Below are 15,431 nucleotides of genomic sequence, written 5' to 3' on the forward strand. Positions count from 1 at the left end.
CATTATATAGGTAACTGTACACCTGACAGGTGAAAGTGAAGCCAGTGGAGGTCAGGTGTGTTTGACAGAGACTGATCATTGTACACCTGACAGGAGAGAAGGAAGGCCAGTGAAGGACAGGTGTCTGTGGTAGTAGTCAAACCATATTTATCACTGAGATACAGGTACAATTCACAACACAAAAAACAGTGGATGCTCCAGGGAGAAATAAGTACACCATTTCAGAAAAAAACAAACATGGTTTCTTACCCTTCACTTGACAGAAATTTACATCATATGCAGGTAAAGCCAATGGACACAGATCGTGGAAGGTACGCCTTAGATATATGGAATCAAAATTAATCATCAAAGTGAAGGGAAACAGCACAATAGTACTTGGTTACTGGCAGAAGAAAAAGAAAAGGTACCTTGCTTTCCTATCTGTTCATGATTTCCTAACTTTGCACAACTCACATCGATAAGGTATTTCCTTTAACAGGTGATACTTATTTAAACTTCGGAAATATTCTGATGCTGGTTTTAGCAGTTCTCGTTAACTGTTTTCCGGCTTTATACTGACCACTGACTACACTGAGCTACAAGACGCATCGGTAGCACTTAAAGTGTCACAAGATGTACATACATACCCACAAGATGTGCACACAGTTTATCTGTATATTTATATTCACATGCAAGTCCAGATATACAAAAAAATGACCTACCGTATCAGTATTTATATGTATATATATATGTATGTATGTATGTCTGTATATGTATATATATATATATATATATATATATATGTATGTATGTATGTACATATACCCAATCACTTAATGTACAGCTTATTTCAGTGCAGTGCACTTCCATCCCGTAACAACAAATTGGTTCATTTTTGTTCATACCATCCTGTGACTGAGTACTGTTTGTGACTGGAATAGTACGGCGCATATCTGATGCCTCAATGTTAGACGTTAATCTTCTGAGCGCAGTCCTGGTAAGCTGGTGCAGGTAAGAAGGTTAAAAGCCAGTGCAGTGTCCGAGGCTGGAGTTGGCCTCGTGTGGTGGGCACTGACATGAATCAGCTACAGGAACATAGCCGTGGTATATACAATATTATACATTTCAACTCACGCACCGTAAGCACAAAACTTCACAACACTTTGCCACAGAAAACAATCTTATGACAACAACATAAGGCAAATGAAAATAACACTTTCAAGGTGTAAAAGATAATGTAGCTGTTGTTGTTGCTCCCCTGGGCAAGTAATCCTGCAGGTTTGTCCTGAAGAATGGCACACATTTACCCCATCAGCAGCTCTCTCCCCAAGTAATATAAGGCTCTTAGCGAGAAGCCATCCCATTATTACACACTCCAGTCAAAGGGAGATAACTAGTACCTTGTCATGAAGGGAGGTAGGTTGCCCCCTCCTCACTCAGCAAGGGTCCATGTTAAGTCTATTTCTTAAGCATGTGTACAGTCCATTCAATATTACGATGCACAGTCCTTGCAAAACAATCAAACTGTGGTTTATTATAAGAAGCAGCCTAATTGGAAGTATCCTGACTATGTTCTCTCGATGTCGCCGTCCTCGCCATTAGGGTTGTTTGGGTCAATCAAGGTCACATGTGTGAAGGGGAAAAACCCCTTCTTGCCTTTCAACTCGCCCTCCCACTGGCCATTAGGGTGCATCTGTGTCACTGTTACTATGTCTCCTTTCTGAAAAATAAAGAGCAATGTCCGTTATTACAGAGTGTCAAAACTAAATGCAATTACGATTTCTACAACAATACCGCAATGTTATGACGGCAGCAGAAATCCTCAGATAAGAGTATTTGTCCAAGTCGCTCTCGTGACTCAATCAATTCAAATTAAATAGCTTTTTTAGACATAGTGAATGTTAACAGCAAAGTTTCATTGGTTTCCTCTGAAAGGTGAAACACACAAGAACCATTAAGGAAGGATGCCGCGAGTGAGAGTCCACTGAGACTAGAGTGTCACACCAGAGTACACTGAGACTAGAGTGGCACACCAGAGTACACTGAGACTAGAGTGGCACGTCAGAGTCCACTGAAACTAGAGTGACACGTCAAAGTCCACTGAGACCAGAGTGGCACGTCAGAGTCCACTGAGACTAGACTGGCACATAACAGTTCACTGAGACTAGAGTGACACGTCACAGTCCACTGAGACTAGAGTGGCACACCAGAGTCCACTGAGACTAGACTGGCACGTCAAAGTCCACTGAGACTAAAGTGTCACGCCAGAGTCCAATGAGACTAGAGTGTCACATCAAAAGTCCACTGAGACTAGACTGGCACACCTGAGTACACTGAGACTAGAGTGGCATGCCAGAGTACACCAAGACTAGAGTGGAACACCAGAGTACACTGAGACTAGAGTGGCACGTCACAATCCAATGAGACTAGAGTGGCATGCCAGAGTCCAATGAGACTAGAGTGGCACTTCTCTCCTGGTGTTCCAGAAACAGGAACATCATAACAACAACAACATGTCAAGGCTTAAAGGCCACACAGACAATACTTCACTGACCTAAAGCAAAGAAATTATCTCTCAGAAGATCAAAAAGCTTCTTCTTTGTCCTAGTTATTTTCATATATATCTTTCTTTTAAATGCCTTCGATAAAGAGTTTTTACAAAGATGCATTAGATTGTGTTCATATATTTATTTATTTCATTGGCGTTTTACAACTCAAGAATATTTCTCTTCTACGACGGTTGCCAGCATTATGGTGGGAGAAAACTAAGCTTTCTCAGAAAGCTTGGGGGAAATAGGTTGCTGACATAAAAATTTTTGGTCTACTTTAACGTGAGAAGGCCTAGATTTACAATAACAACAGCTAAAACTGCAAACAAATAAATATTTTTCACCACAAAATATATGGAAATAACACAACATCATTTGCTTCATTTCCTACTGTTGGCATCTGACCCATATGCTATTTGATAAATCAGGTTTAGGTTTTTGAATATTAGATGGGTGTAAATAGAAAGAAAGGGATTTCTGCAAGAATAATGCAAGATGTTGTAACTGGTTACATTTCCTTGCGAGTGAGTTTGATTCCAAACACAGGTGTGATGTTATGAATGCAGCATTACTTGATTAGCTTAACGTAATACACAAGTAGTGTAACTGAAAAACGAAAGACTTATTTTGACTCAATGTTTCGGCACTTCATTTTGCCATCATCAGGAGAACTGGCGTTGCACTACTCGTAGTGATGACAGTAATGCATTCATTCATGTTTACGCTGCCAAATCTGTTCCCCTGACACTATAACACCGCCATAAATCTTTATCTCCAGGCTTATCTTACTGGGCATGCTTGTAAATTATGCTTTTCTGTACACCTTTCGACACAATTCTCCTAAGTGACAATTAAAATTGAAATATTAAAATTGTTTAATAATTGTTGGAATTTCTTTGGAATTATTTATTTATTATGCTAGCTGTTCAGTGGATCAACTATATTTCCATAGTGTTAAATGAACGGTGATTTTATGACAAAAGGGAGCTAACTTTAGCATGACTGACTTACCTCTAGTTTCAACTGAGTCTTATCATAGGCATTAGGTACTCGTTCTTGAATCACTTTGGCTTGAGCAGGAAGGGTTATCTGTAATCACAGTTTACATATATGTACATAGTCCACAAACATCATACACACACATAATTCACATACATGTACACACAGTTCACACACATTGTACACATACACAGTTCACATACACGTACAGTCCACACATCTCATACGCTACACAGTTCACACACATCATATACACACATTGTACACACACACAGTCCACACACATCGTACACATACAGTTCACAAACATCATACACACACAGTTCACATACATCATACACACACATAGTTCACACACACCATACCCAAATAGAGTTCACATACAGTTCACACACATTATACACACACAGTACACACACATCGTACACATATACACACTGTCCACACACATTGCACAGAGACAGTTCACATACATCATACACACACATCGTACACACACACAGTTCACATACGTTGTACACATACAGTACACACACATAGTTCACACACATCGTTCACACACACAGTTCACACACATCATACAGACACATACTTTGTAGTACATACACAGTATAGTACACAGCATGTACAAGTACAAGAAAGAGATTTGTAGCGGGATCTGATCTAGCCATGATGTAGCTGTCTCCTTCACCATGTGGAATTAAACCATGTAGCATTCAGTCATTCAGCAGAAGAGCCTGAGGTAATGCAGGCACTATCACCCTGACACTAAATCTCAAGCATTAGCCATACATTCCACCAATGCTCCAACAGAAACTTGAGAAAATGAGAGTAAACTATCACAAAGAGGACAATTTAATAACCACATTGATAAAGAGATACACTACGTGTAACACAAGACCCGAGTCCAGAGTCACACTATGTGTAACACAAGACCCGAGTCCTGAGCTACACTGGGTGTCACACAAGCCTCACCTCAGAGGGGACCCTGGGAACATTAGGACCTTTTGACTTTACCCCTGTCGTGGGTGTGTTGTAGTCTGGCCGGACGCCGTCACTGGAAATTCTGCCATCTGTCCCAGTACACTACAGCAAAATTATTGAGTTTAGAAGACAAAAGAAAACTTAATATTCCGAACAATAGAAAATAAGCTCTTTTCTCTTCTAGATTTCAGACCTAAAGTATAGTGTTTTTCAAGTGACTCATTTCGCTTCACTCTGACTTATTCATTCGCATAAGAGTGAAACTGAATTAATTTGTTATCAAAACTTTTCAAAAAAACTTTAGTGTTGGCATCAAAAGTTTCATTTTATGGCTTTTAAATTATGTTCCTGAGAAAGTGCAGTTTTAGAGGCCAGACTATAGGAGAAATTTATGTGCAAGATGTGTCTATGCCATGATGCGTGTCACAAATCACCAACTATCCTGTGCACATCATGGTACCAGTGATAAACCATACAGTACATGTAATGTGCTCGGTGTATCTATGCCATGATGCGTGTCACAAATCATCAACTGTCCTGTGCACATCATGGTACCAGTGATAAACCATACAGTACATGTAATGTGCTCAGTGTGTCTATGCCATGACGCCTGTCACAAATCATCCACTGTCCTGTGCACATCATGGTACCAGTGATAAACCATACAGTACATGTAATGTGCTCGGTGTGTCTATGCCATGACGCTTGTCACAAATCATCAACTGTCCTGTGCACATCATGGTACCAGTGATAAACCATACAGTACATGTAATGTGCTCGGTGTGTCTATGCCATGACACTTGTCACAAATCATCAACTGTCCTGTGTACATCATGGTACCAGTGATAAACCATACAGTACATGTAATGTGCTCGTTGTGTCTATGCCATGACGCCTGTCACAAATCATCAACTGTCCTGTGTACATCATGGTACCAGTGATAAACCATGCAGTACATGTAATGTGCTCGGTGTGTCTATGCCATGACACTTGTCACAAATCATCAACTGTCCTGTGTACATCATGGTACCAGTGATAAACCATACAGTACATGTAATGTGCTCGGTGTGTCTATGCCATGACGCCTGTCACAAATCATCAACTGTCCTGTGCACATCATGGTACCAGTGATAAACCATACAGTACATGTAATGTGCTCGGTGTGTCTATGCCATGACGCCTGTCACAAATCATCAAATGTCCTGTGCACATCATGGTACCAGTGATAAACCATACAGTACATGTAATGTGCTCAGTGTGTCTATGCCATGACGCATGTCACAAATCATCAAATGTCCTGTGCACATCATGGTACCAGTGATAAACCATACAGTACATGTAATGTGCTCAGTGTGTCTATGCCATGACGCCTGTCACAAATCATCAACTGTCCTGTGCACATCATGGTACCAGTGATAAACCATACAGTACATGTAATGTGCTCAGTGTGTCTATGCCATGACACTTGTCACAAATCATCAACTGTCCTGTGTACAGCATGATACCAGTGATAAACCATACAGTACATGTAATGCTCTCGGTGTATCTATGCCATGATGCATGTCACAAATCATCAACTGTCCTGTGCACATCATGGTACCGGTGATAAACCATACAGTACATGTAATGTGCTCGGTGTGTCTATGCCATGATGCATGTCACAAATCATCAACTGTCCTGTGCACACCATGGTACCGGTGATAAATCGTAAGAGTATATATACATGCACATACCTTTTCCACATAGGGCACAGGGATCTGACCAACAACCCCATTGCTATTGCGAGCTGTCCACCATTTTTCTTCATCTTTCATTATAATTTCTAAAACGTCCCCTCTGGTGAAAGGCAAGTCTTCTGGATCCTAAATAAATCCAATGATGTTATTACATGTGTATTTAAAGGCCAAGCTCATGCTCAGAGAGCGCACAACATCTTGTGAGTGGATTTGAACCAGTTACAGATTTTGTCATTTCTAAGACAAAAAGCAGATTACCCACATGACTAATGTGATACATTCAACTGATGTTTTATTTCACTGACTTTACTGCCTACACAAGAAAGTTTCACTTGTGACAACTATGAGTTCATGAGGGAATACATTTTCTGGGAAATGGGTACCCATTAGAACACACTCTTGGACCAAAGACACAGAATAACAGGGCTTAACTTACATTTTGTAGGTTTCAGATTTAATCATTACTCCTCTATGGACGATGTAAAGATTTCAAAATGAAATGTTTAAACTTTAAAACACACTTACCCTTCCAGCAAAGTCATATTTACATCGCACTTTTTCTCTTGGGGCCTAAGGAAAAAACAAAGCTGATTTATTGATCTGACTGGTGTTTTATGCTGTACTCAAGAATATTAAAAAAATATTAAAAGTGAAACAAATTTTTAAGAAAGTTTTTTTCCAAAAGCAGGTTGCATTATATTGGTAATAATGGTGTTGTAATCATTAAACCAAGATCATTTCCAACAAAACTGCTAGAACTCTGATTGAGATGGCTTTATGAATGTGGCACCTGGATAACAAGCGTGAACTCACACCAACTTACCGGCCGGATTAATGATGAGGTTTCCAAATAATGTTTTTTGTAAAATCTGAGCAAACTGGGCATGTCTGGAAACTCCTGTTCTCCTATCTTGTACCAGATTGACCCTCCTGGTTTCTGTATCCTGTTGATCAGATAATGGCTTACCTTGCTGTCCTCTCTGTAACAACAACAACAACATAGGCAAATCAGCACAGTGCTCTACTGAAAATCATCAGCTGAACCGAAACAGAAATCATTACTGTCTTGTTCTGTCACAACAGTTCATCACTTACACAGGGGAAAAAAAACTGCATATTTACTCTCAGGAAATATGCCCACAGATCGGTTTTGTGTAAAACTCTCCACTGGGACATACAGCCCCAATTGCCTTTCTACTGTATGCCCACAGATAGGTTTTGTGTAAAACTCTCCACTGGGACATACAGCCTCAATTGTCTTTCTATTGTATGCCCACAGATCAGTTTTGTGTAAAACTCTCCACTGGGACATACAGCCTCAATTGTCTTTCTATTGTATGCCCACAGATCAGTTTTGTGTAAAACTCTCCACTGGGACATACAGCCCCAACTGTCTTTCTACTGTATGCCTACAGATAGGTTTTGTGCGAAACTCTCCATTGGGATATACAGCCTCAATTGTCTTTCTATTATATGCCCATAGATCAGTTTTGTGTAAAACTCTCCACTGGGACATACAGCCCCAATTGTTTTTTTATCGTATGCCCACAGATCAGTTTTGTGTAAAACTCTCCACTGGGACATACAGCCTCAATTGTCTTTCTACTGTATGCCCACAGATCAGTTTTGTGTAAAACTCTCCACTGGGACATACAGCCCCAACTGTCTTTCTACTGTATGCCTACAGATAGGTTTTGTGCGAAACTCTCCATTGGGATATACAGCCTCAATTGTCTTTCTATTGTATGCCCATAGATCAGTTTTGTGTAAAACTCTCCACTGGGACATACAGCCCCAATTGTTTTTTTATCGTATGCCCACAGATCAGTTTTGTGTAAAACACTCCACTGGGACATACAGCCTCAACTGTCTTTCTATTGTATGCCCACAGATCGGTTTTGTGTAAAACTCTCCACTGGGACATACGGCCCCAATTGTCTTTCTATTATATGCCCACAGATCGGTTTTGTGTAAAACACTCCACTGGGACATACAGCCCCAATTGTCTTTCTACTGTATGCCCACAGATCAGTTTTGTGTAAAACTCTCCACTGGGACATACAGCCTCAATTGTCTTTCTATTGTATGCCTACAGGTAGGTTTTGTGTAAAACTCTCCACTGGGACATACAGCCTCAACTGTCTTTCCCTTGTATGCCCATAGATCAGTTTTGTGTAAAACTCTCCACTGGGACATACAGCCCCAATTGTTTTTCTATTGTATGCCCACAGGTAGGTTTTGTGTAAAACTCTCCACTGGGACATACAGTCTCAACTGTCTTTCTATTGTATGCCCATAGATCAGTTTTGTGTAAAACTCTCCACTGGGACATACAGCCCCAATTGTTTTTCTATTGTATGCCCACAGATCGGTTTTGTGTAAAACACTCCACTGGGACATACAGCCTCAATTGTCTTTCTACTGTATGCCCACAGATCAGTTTTGTGTAAAACTCTCCACTGGGACATACAGCCTCAATTGTTTTTCTATTGTATGCCCACAGATCGGTTTTGTGTAAAACACTCCACTGGGACATACAGCCCCAATTGTCTTTCTACTGTATGCCCACAGGTAGGTTTTGTGTAAAACACTCCACTGGGACATACAGCCTCAATTGTCTTTCTACTGTATGCCCACAGATCAGTTTTGTGTAAAACTCTCCACTGGGACATACAGCCTCAACTGTCTTTCTATTGTATGCCCACAGATCAGTTTTGTGTAAAACTCTCCACTGGGACATACAGCCCCAATTGTTTTTCTATTGTATGCCCACAGATCAGTTTTGTGTAAAACTCTCCACTGGGACATACAGCCCCAATTGTTTTTCTATTGTATGCCCACAGATAGGTTTTGTGTAAAACTCTCCATTGGGACATACAGCCCCCAATTGTCTTTCTACTGTATGCCCACAGATAAGTTTTGTGTAAAACTCTCCACTGGGACATACAGCCCCAATTGTCTTTCTACTGTATGCCTACAGATAGGTTTTGTGTAAAACTCTCCACTGGGACATACAGCCCCAATTGTCTTTCTACTGTATGCCCACAGATAGGTTTTGTGTAAAACTCTCCATTGGGACATACAGCCCCCAATTGTCTTTCTACTGTATGCCCACAGATAAGTTTTGTGTAAAACTCTCCACTGGGACATACAGCCCCAATTGTCTTTCTACTGTATGCCTACAGATAGGTTTTGTGTAAAACTCTCCACTGGGACATACAGCCCCAATTGTCTTTCTACTGTATGCCTACAGATAGGTTTTGTGTAAAACTCTCCACTGGGACATACAGCCCCAATTGTCTTTCTATTGTATGCCCACAGATCAGTTTTGTGTAAAACTCTCCACTGGGACATACAGCCCCAATTGTCTTTCTGTTGTATGCCCACAGATAGGTTTGTGTAAAACTCTCCACTGGGACATACAGCCTCAACTGTCTTTCTATTGAATATTCCTGAAAATGGCTACATAGTTACAACAAAATACAGAATATTAAACAAGCTGACTTCCATATTTGGAGTTTGCATTGTTTTGTTTTGTATTTATTCTCATTTAGTGGCATTTATAAGTTGATGGTAATCAGGAACATGTATAACACAAAGTCTGTTAAATATAGAACATGTCTGTAATTATACCATTTGTACTATATTTCATTGTCATCGACTACACCATTCTCAAAATTTAAGAATGCGAATGACAGATATCGTGTGTTCAATCAATACAATTATTTTTCATTTCAAAATAAGTAGTCAGTATATCTGTATATAAACAATTATAAGCTCAAATGGCTTTACTCTCTATGAAAATTTTTACAGCAGTGTATAAAATTAAATATAATGAACGTGTAATAAAAAGCACATAAATCATAAATAACCACGGTAAATCATAAAATACCTCCTTAAAGGATACATGAAAAGAAACTACAAAACAAAGAGGATGTTTCTATGCCAAATGAAGAAAATTATGCCCCCGAAATTTTCTTCAAAAAATCATTTTGGGAGTATTTTTACACCTGTTAATTGCCTCTCTTATATCCTGCATATTTTCCATCAACGGTCAGCTTTTTCAGAAATTACGTCATCACTGATCTTGCTGGGAACTCTGTGAACACCCTCGAAGTGCCCCAAACCCGGTGAACCATGTGGCTACAGTGTGGACAAGGTAACATGTACACAGATACTGCATGACTTCTTCGGGCCAGCTTAGCGGCCCCTCCGCTCCCCCATTTGGTCTGTTCCCACATCCAGCACCCATTTGGCCAGACCAGTGCGGTCCATTCTCCACAGATCTGCTTAAACAGGGATCATTGTAGCAAGCAACTTAAATTCGTGACTGATGGCTTGGGCCTTGAGAAAACCATACTGTGAAGCTGTATTTACCCTCCAAAGAAAGTTGAAAAATTTGCACTCTTATATGTTATCACACATGATAATCTGCACAGTAGGAAATAAAACTAAAGCATTTCATGTATCCTTTAAAGGGATACAAAATCGATTCAGACTGGCTGGTTTGAGAGGTACACAAGTCCAGGTAATTCCTTGCCTAAGCTGAATTTTAGGTGTGGCACATTTATTCAAGCGTGACCAAGGTTGCAAAATTGAATTCAGGAAACGATGTCTACACTGTCTGATGTCCAGCATTGAGTCTTTAGCCCTTTAAGTTTATATAGTGTACTTCATAACGACAAACAATTCTCACAATGCACATTATTTCCGGTTTATAATAAATAGCAAATATACAATAAATGACACTATTTAAGGCAAACATACTGATATATTACTAAAACACATTACTCTATTATAATCCATGTCTATTTTATTAGATCCTGAATCCACCCTTTCCCTGACTTATGAGAGAGATTTCCCAGACTCAACATCAATTTATGCTCTCTTACCACACCTCATCAACCACAAGACCATGTGGGCATGGATAGCAAACATGACCAAACTCTGAAAACCGCTGCCACACAGGGGAAACACATAACAATGAAAATCAGGTGTTTTTATTTGTTAGGTTTATAAGACTTCCTTCTCATGAGTTTCATGCATTTTGTATCTTATTTATAAACAGGGTCTACTGGTGAACTGGTCTAGACCATGGGCAGGCCAAAGAGAGAAGAGGAAAGTCAAATGTACTTACACCACTTTATATGTACTTAACGGCACACTGTACCTCATACACTCTGTGTTATATGCACATGTATGTACTTGTATCAATTACACTGTAAAGGCTTCACTAAAATATTCCCGAAAAAGTGCACTGTCATCTACTAGTAGCTCTCAGAATCCGGCAAATGGGTATAACTCAGTCATGGATGAAATTTGATGTCCAATGCACTACTTATATGCTGATATATCCTGTCCTGTAGAATTTGATTTATTCATTATTTGATTGGTGTTTTACGCCTTACTTAAGAATATTTCACTCATACGACGGCGGCCAGCATCATGGTGGGAGGAAACCGGGCATGGACCGGATGAAACCATCCTCAGGTTGCTGACAGACCTGTAGAATTTGATGTCCAATGCATTACTTGTACGGTGATTTATCCTGTCCTGTAGAATTTCATGTCCAATGCACTACTTGTATGGTGATATATCCTGTCCTGTAGAATTTCATGTCCAATGCACTACTCATATGGTGATATATCCTGTCCTTTAGAATTTGATGTCCAATGCACTACTCATATGGTGATATATCCTGACCTGTAGAATTTGATGTCCAATGCACTACTCATATGGTGATATATCCTGACCTGTAGAATTTGATGTCCAATGCACTACTCATATGGTGATATATCCTGACCTGTAGAATTTGATGTCCAATGCACTACTCATATGGTGATATATCCTGACCTGTAGAATTTGATGTCCAATGCACTACTCATATGGTGATATATCCTGTCCTGTAGAATTTTTCAGTTATACATGTATAATTGAGTGAGCATCATTATGTTGAAAACATACTACCCTGGAAAAGTAGCCAGCTATTTTGTTAAAATAGGCAGCCTCCTCAAAATCTGACTAAAATAGCAGGCTGGTAGGTAGCTTGTAATCTTCTAATAGCACCCCATCACCCAGGTTTGTTTGTGATGGAGGAAACTGGATTGTTCACTAGGAACTACAAGGTACTTTACTAGCACCATCTACCTGACAAACCTCTGAACTGGGTGGACCAGTCAATGTGCGATCTGAAAAACTGTCTTTGGCCGTGGGCCAAAAAGGCCAGGAAGGGCTCCTTAAAGGGTCAAATACAGCCTTTTAATTTGAGCACCATTTTAGTAGGCTAATTTGGCCTAAAATATGCTAAGTGTATTGTCAAAATAGCAAATTATAGTGTCAGTATTTACTTATGAAATGTTGAAAATTTAATTTACATGAAAAAAGAATTTTTAGGAGTATTTCAGCTGAATTTATCAAGCATAATTTTCTTACATTTACAACAAATGTTTGGGCACTTATCTGTATCTGGCCATGAGTATAGAGTGCTACATACCATTTATATGGCCTGCTGCCTTGTTCCTGACCAGATAACCACATTATCTATGCAGTTGGTTTTTAAGTCAATTCCTCAGCTGACCCACATGGCACCAGATCATGCATGGCAGAGTTAGCCAAGTAAGCCAAATACAGCTGCTTTATGACCTATATGTACATTTTGTAAGAATAAAAGTCACTCTTCCTTGGTAATGCTTGAGGTAGGACTGACACATGGGAGGTTACAGCATGTCAATTGACCATCAGTGCAGATATAACCCAACTATGTACACACGAACCAAAGTACACGTAAATAACCACTGGTAGTGGTGTTAAATCTTACAAATTGATGTACAATTACTTGTCTAATGAAAAAATCACAAGAGGGAAGCACCTACATGTATATAATAGCTCTTCATAAAACCACACACACAATAATACATTTGTTCAATACTATTATCAACTCATCATGTTACAAAATTAGCCACAATCAAAATACCTCTGATCATGTGGCACTGTGAAAGTAAATGTTGGAGTATCAGTGGGGTGTTGAAAAAGAGACTTCAGCTTCATGACATGAACTACAACTGTGGAGGAGTGACTGTCAGTGGGACATTGTAGGACGGGGGTGGAGACTTCAGCCCAGGCAGGAACTACACTGTGGAAGCGTGACTGTCACTGGGGCGTTGTAGGACGGGGGTGGAGACCAGCCCAGGCAGGAACTACACTGTGGAGGTGTGACTGTCACTGGGACGTTGTAGGACGGGGGCGGAGACTTCAGCCCAGGCAGGAACTACACTGTGGAGGCGTGACTGTCACTGGGGCGTTGTAGGACGGGGGTGCAGACTTCAGCCCAGGCAGGAACTACACTGTGGAGGCGTGACTGTCACTGGGGCATTGTAGGACGGGCATGGAGACTTCAGCCCAGGCAGGAACTACACTGTGGAGGCATGACTGTCACTGGGGCGTTGTAGGACGGGGGTGGAGACTTCAGCCCAGGCAGAAACTACACTGTGGAGGCGTGACTGTCACTGGGGCGTTGTAGGACGGGGATGGAGACTTCAGCCCAGGCAGAAACTACACTTTGGAGGCGTGACTGTCACTGGGGCGTTGTAGGACGGCAATGGGGACTTCAGCCCAGACAGGAACTACGCTGTGGAGGCGTGACTGTCACTGGGGTGTTGTAGGACGGGGATGGGGACTTCAGCACAGGCAGGAACTACACTGTGGAGGCGTGACTGTCACTGGGGCGTTGTAGGACGGGGATGGAGACTTCAGCCCAGGCAGGAACTACACTGTGGAGGCGTGACTGTCACTGGGGCATTGTAGGACGGGCATGGAGACTTCAGCCCAGGCAGGAACTACACTGTGGAGGCGTGACTGTCACTAAGGCGTTGTAGGACGGGGGTGGAGACTTCAGCCCAGACAGGAACTACAACTGTGGAGGCGTGACTGTCACTGGGGCGTTGTAGGACGGGGATGGGGACTTCAGCCCAGGCAGGAACTACACTGTGGAGGCATGACTGTCACTGGGGCGTTGTAGGACGGGGGTGGAGACTTCAGCCCAGGCAGGAACTACACTGGAGGCGTGACTGTCACTGGGGCGTTGTAGGACGGGGATGGAGACTTCAGCCCAGGCAGGAACTACACTGTGGAGGCGTGACTGTCACTGGGGCGTTGTAGGACGGGGGTGGAGACTTCAGCCCAGACAGGAGCTACAACTGTGGAGGCGTGACTGTCACTGGGGCGTTGTAGGACGGGGATGGAGACTTCAGCCCAGGCAGGAACTACACTGTGGAGGCGTGACTGTCACTGGGGCGTTGTAGGACGGGCATGGAGACTTCAGCCAAGACAGGAACTACACTGTGGAGGCGTGACTGTCACTGGGGCGTTGTAGGACGGGGATGGGGACTTCAACCCAGGCAGGAACTACACTGTGGAGGCGTGACTGCCAGTGGGGCGTTGTAGGACGGGCATGGAGACTTCAGCCCAGACAGGAACTACACTGTGGAGGTGTGACTGTCAGTGGGGTGTTGTAGGACGGGGGTGGAGACCAGCCCAGACAGGAACTACACTGTGGAGGTGTGACTGTCAGTGGGGTGTTGTAGGACGGGCATGGAGACTTCAGCCCAGTCAGACTGGGATCAATCCTAATGACGCTGGACACTAGCAGATAATGACAGTATTATAGCTGGTGTATACATTCTGTAAGCTCAATCACCCTCATCAGAGGTAATCAAAGGCATTAAAGCAAGAAAGGCGCTGCACTAGACTACAACAGATCAATCTTTCCTGCATCTAACACAAGTGCAAGATAAAACACAAATCAAAGACCACAAATGGAGAAGGATGATGAAGTGTTTTAACTTTAACAAGCAGTAGTCGTCAACAGTACATATATGTATACATCATTCTCACTACCGCAATTCCATTCACATGCACTCAGAGAACTACAACCTGCAGTGTATTAATATTATTATACAGGATTTTCTTGTCACAAAAAAGCCAGACAACCTTTATTTCTGTGCTGACAGTTCAGCACACCATTTAGGACATCAGCCATGTGTCAGTCAGAGCTATTATGCTGTAATAAGGGGAAATATTCTCATACTGATCCTCAGAGGCTGTGGCTGTATGTGGCGTTACAATCACAGTTTGACAGGACCTCGGAAGGTGTGGCTGTGTGCGGCGTTACAATCACAGTTTGACA

General features: G+C 41.7%; 1 protein-coding gene across 1 annotated transcript in view; it reads right to left on the reverse strand.

Annotated features, from left to right (window-relative positions):
• Window positions 1-796: 796 nt before the first annotated feature.
• The window catches only part of LOC135467621 (adapter molecule Crk-like), a 30,287-nt gene continuing 15,652 nt past the window's right edge, over window positions 797-15,431 (reverse strand). The window contains exons 3-8 of the mRNA XM_064745399.1: window positions 7,071-7,227; window positions 6,773-6,817; window positions 6,245-6,373; window positions 4,503-4,613; window positions 3,540-3,617; window positions 797-1,699 (exon numbers count right to left, since the gene is read on the reverse strand). Coding sequence (XP_064601469.1) covers window positions 1,547-1,699; window positions 3,540-3,617; window positions 4,503-4,613; window positions 6,245-6,373; window positions 6,773-6,817; window positions 7,071-7,227 — 673 coding nt within the window. The 3' untranslated portion in view covers window positions 797-1,546. The remainder of the gene's footprint in view (window positions 1,700-3,539; window positions 3,618-4,502; window positions 4,614-6,244; window positions 6,374-6,772; window positions 6,818-7,070; window positions 7,228-15,431) is intronic.

Source organism: Liolophura sinensis, chromosome 6, assembly GCF_032854445.1.
Source record: "Liolophura sinensis isolate JHLJ2023 chromosome 6, CUHK_Ljap_v2, whole genome shotgun sequence".
In the NCBI taxonomy this organism is placed as follows: Eukaryota; Metazoa; Mollusca; class Polyplacophora; order Chitonida; family Chitonidae; genus Liolophura; species Liolophura sinensis.